This window comes from Artemia franciscana, unplaced genomic scaffold (genome assembly GCF_032884065.1).
Source record: "Artemia franciscana unplaced genomic scaffold, ASM3288406v1 PGA_scaffold_51, whole genome shotgun sequence".
NCBI classification, from domain to species: Eukaryota; Metazoa; Arthropoda; class Branchiopoda; order Anostraca; family Artemiidae; genus Artemia; species Artemia franciscana.
Window position 1 is genome coordinate 125,563 of NW_027062692.1, and position 13,994 is coordinate 139,556.

Here is a 13,994-nt window from a genome sequence, read left to right on the forward strand (position 1 = left end):
GAAGCTTCCTTTGCCTTCCCTCTTATATTGATTTTTTTTCTGTTGTTCCTTGACAAAAAAAATTGTACATCTTGTCTTTAGGGTAGAGGAAAATAGATCTTATAGCTGGGGGAAGAGTACCTAAAGCGTCAAAAATTGCATTTTCAGACCTGAATTTACAAATTTTTTACAATTGGGACCTCAGATAAATATGGAGTAGGTTGGAATTTAACCTCCATCTCCTTTAATTGGACGTAATATACCCTGACTATACGTACAGGGTTGGTGACAAGGGCTGAAAGATACTGTGTCAACGGCAGTTTTAACGGGAAACATTATTCTAGAATTTCGAAGAATTGTCGAAAAAAATGTTTGCTTAATTTTAAAGTGGAGGCTTAACGGGTGCAACAGTCCCCCTTGTATTTTTGAAAATTCTTTTTAATTTTGAAAACAGGTACTACGTGATTGTACAAAAGTTAAACTTTATATTGTAAGGAATTTTGGGTTGAGGGGGCTCATTCGGCACACGTATGATGGGATTGTAACCACCCTAGACTCCCCGCTCTTTGCTCAATAGTTTGACTTTTCACCTTTGCTTCAGTAACAATAATTCTCAAACAACAACAGTCTTATGAAGAGCGGATTTTTTTTATGTCTAAAAAAATTTTAATGTCTGTTAAAGTTCTATAGTGTTTTATATTCAAATTCAACGGCCCTTGGATATGAGCAGTGGTTCTTAAAAATTGGGACAAAAAGTCAAAATCTAGTATAAAGAGATGGGGTTTAGGAGGAGCCACCCCCCTCCCCTTGTATACGGATTAAATTCTGTTAGTTTTAAGTTTTAATGTGCCTCTTCACTTTCATTTGAGAAAACTTGTTTTTTATATATAAATCGAAAAACCAATCGATTTAAAGACACTTAATTTTTAACGTCCAAATGCTCAGCGTTTTACTTGGGTTGTTATTCGAAACTAGGAAGTGCTTTGATGAAAGAGGTGTCCACGGGGCCTTCTAAATAGTGTTTTTTTTTCACTCATGGCCCTATAAAAATTTACTTTCCAAAATTTTCTATAATTTACGTTTTTCAATTCTTTGTGGTGAAACGAATTTATAGTTACCAAATAGCCCCCCCCCCTCCTTGTCTTTTTTGCCTTGTCTGAATCTTTCTTTTTTTGAATATTTTCTGGGCTAGATTCAATTGAAATAATGAGATCTCTTCGTCTGGCTGAAAACTTAAAACTTGTTGATATCTAATACACAGTGCAGAACTTCTTATTCATTTTTTGAGTCAACAACATTTTTTGTCGTTGGCTGAAATAGTGCAAAAATATAACCAAAAAAAGACCATCAGAAAAGGGATAATACGAGTATACGAATTTTTTTTTAAACTTTAAAGTTTCCAAATTTTTAGAAATTCCAAATTTTTTATGGTAAAGATGAAAACAGTTTTAACCGTTAAGAGGGTTCATTATTTCCTCAGTACAAATAATATATAAAAGTTAAAAATTAACTTACATAACTTGTAGAGGGTAAATGATAAATGCGTCTAACTTGAGACGTTTTACAAATTTTCAAAGAATAATGCATTTCAAATATTTTATCTACCCCTCAAACAAAAGTTTGTCCTTTTTTAGAATTGAGGTCGGTATGAAAGTCTCATAGTTTCGTATTGTGGCACACTTTTCACTTGTTGTTGTATGTGGTTTTTATTGTTCGTATTAAGTAGACCAAATAGTGAATAAGTCAGTGGTATTTATTAATTATTTTTTTATTTGAAGTATAGTAAAGCGAAAGTGTAGTTTTTATAAACGCTTACATAAATCTCTGAGTTAAATTTTGGATGTCAATGCAAAAAACAAGGTTTTTCTCACGCAAGAAACTACTGTTTGTAATTAAGATGAATTTTTTGCATTTATTCAAACTGATTTTTAACTGCATGTAATAACTTTAACCACAAAATTGCCATGTTGTGCGATTCGCTTAGAGATACGTTCCATTTGAACGGAGAAAATCTCAGTTAGATTTTGGGGTTTATTGGTGAAGGAATTATTTTTGGATGAGAATCTTTTTTTCTCTTGTGATTGTGCATGTTGTTGATCTATTGATGTTGCTTGAAAACTTGAGGGAGCTTGCAATAGTGTTGGATTTGTTCTTAAGCTTATTCTATTTCTTAAGTTAAATAACTTGTAAGGCTGAGAAATAGTCTGATTTAGTATCATCATCAATAGTCAGCGGAATGAGGCCTATTCACAGGAGCTATTCGGTCACTACTTCAAAATCAGACAAATCTCACTTAGAGAAAAATATAAAAGTTGAAAACCCTAAGGAGGAAGCACATCGTTCAAAATTGATTGAACTTATCTCCCGATTTAATGGTAATAGTTTAAAACGGAATTCTGAAGTTGAAAAATATACTTCCATAAATGATGAAAATCTTAGTGTTCTCCTCAACAAGCCATCTGGGTCTGTCAAAAGGCTATTCTCCAAACGTGTTACTGACGAAATTGAGTCAGTTTTGAAATATGATTCAGCGAGAAAACTTCCAGATGTGGCCAAGGACTGCTTTCTTCGGCCATCTATTGGTGTTCCTATTGCTTTTAAAGATGAACCCATTTATGATATACCCAAAAGATGGGACCCGAATGCTGATTTGTTAAAAGTTGAAGATGCTTTATTTGATATTGATGGGGTTCAAAGTTTTGCAAAAGAGTTGTTACACAAGAATGTGGCTTGTGAAACTGCCACCACAAGTGAAGCAAAAATCATGGATAAAGTTGAGCTCTACAACCAACTTAGTGACAGTGTAAAGAGTAAAACCAAGAAAAATTACCATAATCTTAGAAGCTGTAATGCTGAAATAGAAGTGGTATACAAGACGCCTAAAATTAGAAGCTTTAGCACATTTCAAGAATCCCAACCTAATAAAAAGCTAAATATCGGCTCTCAGAATGCTATTTTAGCCAAATATAATGTTCAATCTACAAAAACAGTTCAGAAAGACACTGAACCAAGTAATGACAGAAAGAACGATATTGACAAAAATACAGTATTTTCATTTTTAAAGCCCAAAGTCGATGAATCAAATAAAGAACCATATTTTAAAAGCGATAAAACCAAAGAAATATCTGGAGAAAAACTTTACGATATTTTACCAGCGTGTCGCATAGATTTTTCTGACTTTCCCAAATTTCCCACGTTTGTAACCTCTTCACAGGTTTGCAGTTTAGATAGTGTACCATCTATAAATGACAAAAGCTTGACTCTCTCATCATCAGACATGAAAGCTGATGACCATGTCATTGAGAAGTTACAGAATGTCATGAAAAAGTTTCATTATGCAAAGAAGGAAAGTGGACCAAGTTCTTTTGAAGATGAAATAAGGTATAAATCACACGAAAATATTTCACCTTTTAATTCCAGTGAGGGAAATGAAGGAATGGACATAAAAAGAAAGAATTCCATCCACAACCTTAACAAAACAGGCTATGCTGACATATCCCAAGGTTCCGAGCATGAAGAACGTACACAAACAAAGAATGCGAAAAAAGTGACTGTGGTGGCGTCTTCAAAGAAAAATGTCTTTAATGAAGAAGTAGAATTAAAGACAAATAGACAGTCGTCTCATCAAAATCTTTATGAAACAGAAAATTCTGATACGTTAAAGCGTTCTGGGCATGCAGAGAACGTCCGAAAACAGTCTAATTTTAAAAAAGCAACTGCAACTTTCAAGAAGAATTCCTCAGATGGCGAGATAGAATTAGGGTTGAGTAGTGTTTCGTCTGATTTAACACGGTTAAATTTGCTTTTGGACGACTGGGAACGCAAAGTATTAACACAAATGAACGATAAGAATACAAATATTGACAACTGTCTTTCCTATCAAATGGTGTATCCTCCATATAATGCTAAAAATATGACAAGTTCTTTTGAGAAAAATTATCCCAATCCTACGAATCCTTTATCCGATATTCCCTGGATGTTAACTAAAGTTGGGGAACCCGTTGATTCCAAGCAGAATTTTAATATGGGTAAATATCCGGCCAACGAACTTTGTGACTTGAAGTCATGTGATATTCAGAAACCTGTTAAACCACAAGACGAAATTGCTCATGTAGCTAATCTCAGTAGTGTTCGTGAATTTTGGAATTCACGCGATAGCGGAACTTGTAACGGTGGGAAATATGGGTTAAGAAGAACAAAGTCTTTGTCTAACTCAAATAAAAGAGATTCTGCTCCAACGGGACCGGATGTAGTAGATGGATTTAAAGAAAAACTCTATCAAGCTTCATTAGCTTCAAGTATCGGTAATGATCTTTCAAGATTAGACAGTTTAACGAATAAAAGTAAAAATATGGTGCAACTTGATTTAAGAAAGGATCAAAACCTTATAAACGCCAAAGGAAATAAAGTTGTCGATCCCAACACTAAACAGGCACACAAAAAGCGCGTTGTTGTTAAAAGTGACTCATTTAAAGTTCATGAACTGAAACGGTTTTGGGAAAATGCGAAAAGGCATAATTTAGTACCCTTAAATAATGAAAACGATGAAGTTTGTTCTTTCAAATCTGATTGTAGCTCTGGTGAATTCGTATCTGCTTTAAATAGTCATCTGGTTTGTGGAGTAGAAGGGACATTCCCAGCAAACTCTCAAAGTTTTTCTCATTCAACAAGTAATACCTGTGACAAAATTAGTTTTGGATCCAACACAGTTATTTTGTCTGACGGCTATAATAAAGAAAGCCTAAATTATGATAGTAATTCTCGCATTTGCAAGAAGATTAGTGTTTCCAGTGGTACATCAGGATATTCAAGTGGACATGACTTGACTGAATCGTTTGGTCCAGATTTTTCTGAAATTGAAAAGCAGTTTGATCAGATTGAAAGTAATGATTTATCGATTAACTTGGATAATTTTGAAACGGGTTGTAGCTTTGCTCGGGAGGCAGTACCGCCGCTTCCACTCCGTGCTGCAACTCGAACCAAAGTACCAGAGAGACCAAATCACCCAAAACCAAAAACACACATTGATGAACAAAATAGGGAATCGGAATTGCCACCTGTGAAGTTCATATCCTCCATTAGTAAATCCCCGTTATTTGACCTGAAAGGGAGCTCAAACTTACAAAGTTTGGCTTCTCCTACCACAACCCCGGCTATCTCTGGTGATTTTAGTACTACTGAGCCTACGGTCTTACCTCAAAAACATGATGTATTCTTTAAGGCTTTAAGCCAAGAAAGCAAAGTTTCTATCAAAGAAGCTAAGACTGCATATTGCAGTACTGACAAAGATATTTGCAGGGATAAACTAGAGGTAATAGTTATAATTCAAGTTTTTCCTTTATTTATAGCTTTATGTATTAACGAATTTTCGGTGGGAAAGCAATATTTTCTAGCGAAACTCCTAAGTATATCGTAGTTTACAGTGAATTAAGAAATGGTTTCGGGTATATCTGGCCAAACCCTCTTGCCTTGACACACATTCAACCCTCATGCCAGTATTTAAGGTTGAAAATGTTGCCCTACATGCTTGTGACCAACATTCTTAAACAAGTAGGGAAGATGGCAACCAAAAAGCTTTCTGATTGGCTGAATTTTTCAAGCAGACACAGAACTCTAGGATCTAAGTCTAGTTGCTAGTCCTGAAGTATGTTTAGCCAACAATAGAATTGAATGTGTTGCACACGCTCCAGAGACCTATACAGCTAGACTTGGATGCATTTCAACCCCCGCTTATGGTTCAAACCGGAGCTGTTGCAAAGCCAGGCGATTATTTTAATTTTTTTTTTTTTATTTAGTGAGAAAACAAATATTGAATTGCACATAGTTTTTAATTTCTTTTGGCTGACACTATCATTGATTCACTTTTACATCCCACAAGTTTATCGGGCGTATAGAAAAAAGAAAGTGAAAAAATAAGAGTTCTATGCATGTTCTTTTACTTTTGATGTGTTGAGTTTGTATTTCTCGTAAAATGTTTCCTAAAACAAACTTGATATTCGAAAACAGTGAAATCTTACTTGAGATGGATGTGTTAACTTAGATAGACAAATCTTTGACTTAAAAAAAAAAAAAAAAAAAAAAAAAAATCAGTATGTGAATTCCTTGGTGCAGGGCTGTTTTAAGTTTGTAAGACGCCATAGGATTGCCATTTAGCCTCTCCGATAAAAAAAAATCAGGAGACATATCGTCCAGAAATAGCAGACGAGAGGAAATCACTTGCAACAAAAATCCATTAAATTAAATGGACGAACTTCTTTTTTTTTATGAGAAATCAGTCACATTTTTAACTATCTAAAAGTATTACCCAAAAAATAAATTCTGGAGACGTTTAAATGCAAAAAAGAGAAATTAGGAAAGCAAATAGACAGACACAAACAGTTTTGAATATATATCGCTTGAACATACTACAGGAAAAAATGTGGCAAAGCAAAAAAAAAATAAATCTAAAAATAAATTATTTTGGTTTATTGAAATGCCAACAACTACTAGTGACTAACTGGAATAACTCGGTCCAACTTTCATGATACTACCAACACATACACACTTAATGCTCTACTGTTCTAGCAGTGGTAATAGGAAAGAATTACTTGGAGTGTTGGAGATACTGACAAAGGAAATACATTTATACATTACCGTCAAACTAATGGTTGAAGTTGAAAACGGCTTGAATTTTAAATTTTGACTCGCAAGTTCATTTTAGGGTTCCGAAGGTCCACACGTCACCTAGAGTAACTCAGAACTCAGAATTAGGCATCAAGCGCTGTCTTAAATTTCAGTGAATGAATGAATGACTGTATTTAAAGCCATTTTTCAGGCCGTATACATACATATATAACGACAAACAAACTAAATTATGTAACAATCGACTTTCGAATAACAAGACCCTTCTGGACAAAATTTGCCACTGCTACTATATTTATTTTCGACGTCGACTTCCAAGTTCCAAGAAGGGGCTCACGACCATCCACCCCAAGAAAGCTCCCTCTTAACTCATTTAGCCCCTGACACCTGAAAAGAAAATGGTCTAGCCCATCAAGATCACCGCAAATTCGACAAGTATACCGCATTTCCGGGTGACACCTATTTTTCCAAATACTGTGATGAGGGGACAGTTTGCTCGCACTTGTATCCAAGACCTCAGGGATTCTTTTGGAATCCCTAATTTAAAATATAACTCTTCACCATAATGTTCTTTCACCTTATAGTAAGAACTTAAGCTTTCCTACTGGCTAAGGTCATTCCACCATTTCTGAATTTCTTGGTCTTCCAGCCTTGTTTGGATCTCTGAGAGAAAGGCTTTTTGGTCTGAGATTGGGCCCTCTCCTCCATTCCATGCATACGATAGACCTGTGCTGTCCAGTAGTTTTTTGACATGGAAGGGCCATGACGATTTTTGTCCCAGGGTAAGTAATACATCATACGCTGCTCTGATGAGTCTTGAGGAGGGACATTGCAGTATTTTCAGCCAAAACTTAATGAATTGGATCTGTCTATGTTTTCTCATGGAGAAAAGTCCCAAATCTCCCTTGATGAAAAGTGTGTGAGTTGTGGCGTGCAGACCGAGCATTCGTTTATAATATTGTAGCTGTAGAGTTTCTAATGAATTTGCCACTTCTAGGCCCCATACTTCCCCTCCATAGTGGAGGATTGGCCTTATTTTGAGTTGAACACGTTTTTGTGCATCTTTAAGTCACCTATTCCCGTCAAATTACTGTTCCTGAACAGCGTTGCCGTTGCTGCTTTTCCTCGATTTGCCATCTTCGAAATATGATGTTAGATGGAATCTTAAATATATTGCCTGAGACACAACCTTCACAGCTTCACCATGTGATACTTTTGCTAAATCACAGATTGCTTTTATTGCCTCTACGATTAAATTGAGTGCAAACGATAGCTAGTCTTCCGATAGAAGGTTATTAGATTTCGCCCATGATGCAAAATTTCCTATTCTTGCCATTTTCAAACGAACAGTACCAACGGAAATGACTCCGTTTGTGGATTGGTGGATTATTAAGTAACAAATTGAGATAAATAACCTTTTGGGATATAGATTTATCGAACCGATATAAATAGTCTCTTGGAGTCAAGCACCAAGAACTAACACAGTAGCAATTTCACTTTTGGAATGATTTATTTATGTAAATCATTGTGTATATATATATATATATATATATATATATATATATATATATATATATATATATATATATATATATATATATATATATATATATATATACATCTATCTATATATATAAAAATAAGTTGTCTGTCTGTCTGTGGATGTGTGGATCAGGTGACGTCACCTGAAAAAACTGGATCAGGTGACGTCAAAACTGAAAAAACTAAAAAAAGGCAAAAACTACAAAAAAAACTAAAAACTAATAAAAAAAATAAAAAAGCTAAAAAACTAAAAAAACTAAAAAAAGGCAAAAACTACAAAAAAAAACTAAAAACTAATAAAAAAGCTAAAAAACTAAAAAAACTAAAAAAAGGCAAAAACTACAAAAAAAACTAAAAACTAATAAAAAAAATAAAAAAGCTAAAAAACTAAAAAAACTAAAAAAAGGTAAAAAACTAAAAAAAATAAAAACTAAAAAAAACTAAAAAAAAGGAAAAAACTGAAAAATAAGCTAAAATAAAGGTAAAAAACCAATAAAAAACTAAAAAAAAAACTGAAAAAACTAAAAAAAGGCAAAAACTACAAAAAAAAACTAAAAACTAATAAAAAAAAGTAAAAAAGCTAAAAAACTAAAAAAACTAAAAAAACTAAAAAAAGGTAAAAAACTAAAAATAATAAAAAATAAAAAAAAAATAAAAAAAAGGAAAAAACTGAAAAATAAGCTAAAATAAAGGTAAAAACCAATAAAAAACTAAACAGAAAAAACGGAAAAAACTAAAAAAAATTTTCATCTAAAAAACTAAAAAAAACTAAAAAAGGTAAAAACTAAAAGAACTAAAAAAGAAAAAAATAAATGACGAAACTCAAAGAGAAAGCGACCAGGACAAAAGGAATGTTCGATTAGCAATCAACAAATCACCGGGACACAGGGAGTATAAATGACGACCAGGACATAAGTAAAAAAAAAAACTATATAAAAATAAGTTGTCTGTGGATCTGTGGATCGTGGATCAGGTGACGTCACCTGAAAAAACTGGATCAGGTGACGTCAAAACTGAAAAAACTAAAAAAAGGCAAAAACTACAAAAAAACTAAAAACTAATAAAAAAATAAAAAAGCTAAAAAACTAAAAAAACTAAAAAAAGGCAAAAACTACAAAAAAAACTAAAAACTAATAAAAAAGCTAAAAAACTAAAAAAAACTAAAAAAAGGCAAAAACTACAAAAAAAAACTAAAAACTAATAAAAAAAATAAAAAAGCTAAAAAACTAAAAAAACTAAAAAAACTAAAAAAAGGTAAAAAACTAAAAAAAAGGAAAAAAACTGAAAAATAAGCTAAAATAAAGGTAAAAACCAATAAAAAACTAAAAAAAAACTGAAAAAACTAAAAAAAGGCAAAAACTACAAAAAAACTAAAAACTAATAAAAAAAGTAAAAAAGCTAAAAAACTAAAAAAAATAAAAAAACTAAAAAAAGGTAAAAAACTAAAAAAAATAAAAAATAAAAATAAACTAAAAAAAAAGGAAAAAACTGAAAAATAAGCTAACATAAAGGTAAAAACCAATAAAAAACTAAAAAGAAAAAAAGGAAAAAACTAAAAAAAATTTTCATCTAAAAAACTAAAAAAAAACTAAAAAAGGTAAAAACTAAAAGAACTAAAAAAGAAAAAAATAAATGACGAATGTATATACAGACCGGTACACCGGGATACAAATGACGACCGGGACACAGGGAATATAAATGACGACCGGGACACAGGGACACAACTACAACGGGGACACCGGGGGAAACAGGGGGATATAAATGACGACCGGGACAAAAAAACTAAAAAGAAAAAAAAACTAAAAACTAATAAAAAAACTAAAAAATCTAAAAATCTAAATAAGCTAAAAAAGAAAAAAAAAGGAAAAAAATAAAGGAGAAAAACAAAACTAAAAAACGAATGTATATACAGACCGGGACACCGGGATACAAATGACAACCGGGACACAGGGAATATAAATGACGACCGGGACACAGGGACACAACTACAACGGGGACACCGGGGGAAACAGGGGGATGTAAATGACGACCGGGACACCGGGACAGGGAATGGTCGATTAGCAATCACCATCAACAAAGCTCAAGGGCAATCATTAGAATCATGAGGTATAGATCTGAATACAGATTGTTTTCCCATGGACCATTATATGTTGCATGTTCAAGAGTCGGTAAACCTGACAATCTATTTATATGCAAAGACAATGGGACAGCAAAGAATGTTGTATATTCGCAAGTTTTACGTAGTTAAAACCATATATATATATATATATATATATATATATATATATATATATATATATATATATATATATATATATATATATATATATATATCTATATTCACAGGTGGGACATAGGGACACAACTACAATGGCGCGTAACTATTATGGCGCGTAACGACTTACGCGCGCGGGGGGGCTTGGGGAGGGCGCGAAGCGCCCCCACCAACTAGGTGTTGGGGTGGCGCGAAGCGCCACCCCAACAGCTAGTATATATATAAAAATAAGTTGTCTGTCTGTCTGTCTGTCTGTCGAGTGACGTCATGTTTTTCCGCATATGACGCCTGAATTATTTCATCATATACCAATTCAAAAACGAATGTATATACAGACCGGGACACCGGCACGCAAATGACGACCGGGAAACAGGGATATAAATGACGACCGGGACACAGGGAATATAAATGACCGGGACACAGGGACACAACTACAATGGGGACGCCGGGGGGCACAGGGGGATATATAAATGACGATGGGGACACAGAGAATGTTCGATTAGCAATCACCATCAACAAATCTCAAAGGGAATCATCAGAATCATGAGGTATAGATCTGAATACGGATTGATTTTCCCACTGACAATTATATGTTGCATGTTCAAGAGTCGGTAAACCTGACAATCTATTTAAATGCCAGACAGTGGGACAGCGAAGAATGTTGTATATTTGCAAGTTTTACGTAGTTAAAACCTATACATATATCTGTATTCACAGATGGGACACAGGGACACAACTACAATGGCGCGTAACGACGACTTACGCGCGCGGGGGGGCGAAGCGCCCCCACCAACTAGGTTTTGGGGTGGCGCGAAGCGCCACCCCAACAACTAGAATATATATATATATATATATATATATATATATATATATATATATATATATATATATATATATATATATATATATGTATATATATATATATATATATATATATATATATATATATATATATATATATATACATACATATATATATATATATTCCTTCCGTCTAAATTCTCAATTTTAAGTCTTCACTTTCTTCCAGATATTTTTCCGTGCTGGCACTCTGTCCAAGCTTGAATCTCAGCGAGATGATCATATTACTACTAAGATCACGCGACTGCAAGCCTGGTCCAGAGCTTACTTGGCGAGAAAGCGTCTTGAAAGACGAAAGGTAATGCTCCACTTTAATCTTACAATGTATATTCTAGGCTTGCCAAATAATTGTATCTATGTTTATTTGTTCTGCATAATCCCCTGCTAGCCAAACACTGCAAAAAAAACTAATTATTTATTTAATTCTCAGTCGGCTGTACTAATTCCCTTTGACTCCCTTTTTCTGGATTTATTAAAAATATATGTCGTCCATCAGAAGCGTAGCTCTAGCATTTTTATTGGGGGGATTGGAGGGAAGGGGCTCAAATTTAGAGAGTCAGGGCGCGTGGGTTATATAATAATTTTTTCTCTCCAACTCATTGGGGGGAAACTGCCTCCCCCCTCCCCATATGACATCACTGTTGTCCAAAAATGACATTGACTACTTTCAATTTTTCAATTTATTTACATAAATTGGGAATTTGAAAATTCTACCTTTACAAAGAGCACGCAGTCTAAAAACATAAATATTACCATCTTTTGCATTTGTATCTATTCTTCTAGCTTAGACCATATAAAACTAAAAAAAAACTTTTAGTTCTAGGGAAAGGATCTAGGCCAAAAACTTGTATAAATAGATTGCGAGGAAAAATCAAGAAAAAATTTGGCTTTTTCAGTTTGATTATAGAAGAAACATGGACATGGTTCATCTTACAAAATTCCAAATCATGCAGAGGTTGGTCATTTGCATAAGTGATTGATTCTTTAAGAAAGAATACTCAAGCACAAGGACCATTGAATTTGAGTGATTCGTATGTGTAAAGAACTTTAAGCTTTTTGTGCAAAGAAAGGGGTAAAGAGAAAAAATGGTAAAAAAGAAAAACTTTTGCGCAAAGAGCGATGGTTGAGGTATGGGTAGCTCTCCTCACAAACAGAATAATTTTTGTTCATTTTAAGTTTGAATGCTGGTCCTTACTTTCAGTTGAAATAAAATTATAAATATATATATATATATATATATATATATATATATATATATATATATATATATATATATATATATATATATATATATATAAATTACCAGGACTGACTTTTTAACCATGATGGTCTTAATGTAGAGATGCATCTTCAAAGTGAACTACAATTAAAGGTCACAACATGAAGATACAATTTAAGTATTATTAATGATACTTAGGAGATGTATGATGAATCTATACTATTTGTATGAACCTTTATATGGATAATTTGGTTCTTTCTTTTCGGGAAATGTTACAGAAGCCTCTTTAAAAGTCTATTATATTTCCTTAGTTTACTGAACAAAATTCAGTATAGAGTACGCCAAGACCCGCCAATACCATTTAATTTAGTTAGTCAAAATGTTAGCACAATAAATCCTTGAGCTTTGTAATATGTTGCTAAAGAAATCAAAGCCTCTTACAGAAAGATTAATTTGAAGGAAAAAAAAATATCGAATCACTTCAGCTTCTTAGCAGGAAAATAGAGCAAGGGAGTCCAAAACACTGTAGAGGGTTTTATTCGATTAGGCTCATTAAAACGATATGTTAAAAGTTGGTCAGGTCTATATCACGACCTACTTATTTCAAGGCAAAAAAAAGACGGCTTTTGTTTTTTAATAGGCCAGAACGGTGGTCAAAACAGGCCTTTTCAACAGGAAAGTAGAAGAAGGGAATCCCGAACCACTCCAGAAGGTTTTTGACGGATAAGGGTATATTAAAACATATTGATTTCAAGACTAAAATTAGACGTATTTGGGTTTTAAAAGCCCTGACCAAGTGCTGCTTACAAGCTAAACCTCGCAAGCATAGATTATCGGAATATCTCCAAAAACGAATGCATCTTGGAAGGGATCGGAGAAGACTAGAGAGAACATGCTTAGAGATACATGGAGAGAAAGTATGCTGTCTTGTCGGAAGCAATTTTTTATTGCTATTGGCTCAGATGGCAACTGAGACAGACATTTGCGTCGTGCAAAGGAATTAAAAAAGTACCTTAAAATAACTATAAAAGAAACGCTATTCTTTGAAAGAAATGCTTTTTTATACACAGGATCTTTCGTTACTCGTCTTAGGATATCGTTACTCGTTTTAGGATAATATAGGTTTTGTGTAAAGTCAATCCTATTTATAATTGAAATTGAAACGAAGTGGAATTATTATTTTTTTACAATATCAGCGAGCAGAACGTACTCCAAAATTCGACTTTAAGAAACATCGACAGTATGGGTCGATAACTTTACAAATACTATGGATCTTTGTCGCGTTTTAGAACAAAAGGAACGTTACCCGTCAGGAAATTACTCAGACCCGATGCCTCGTTCAAATTTGAGTTGAGAAGTTGAATACAGGGCGTAAATTGAGGAGTGAATTGCACATGTCCTTTCCTTATTTTGTCCCCCCCCCCTAGGGTTTGCAAAATACCTTTTTGGTGTATTTTGATCAATTTGCCCCCCCCCCTCTAGAATTTCCTAAATTGA

General features: G+C 33.6%; 1 protein-coding gene across 1 annotated transcript in view; it reads left to right on the forward strand.

The window, feature by feature from the left end:
* Positions 1–1,876: 1,876 nt before the first annotated feature.
* LOC136041945 (uncharacterized) overlaps positions 1,877–13,994 on the forward strand; it is a 58,037-nt gene continuing 45,919 nt past the window's right edge. The window contains exons 1-2 of the mRNA XM_065726759.1: positions 1,877–5,290; positions 11,448–11,576. Coding sequence (XP_065582831.1) covers positions 2,216–5,290; positions 11,448–11,576 — 3,204 coding nt within the window. The 5' untranslated portion in view covers positions 1,877–2,215. The remainder of the gene's footprint in view (positions 5,291–11,447; positions 11,577–13,994) is intronic.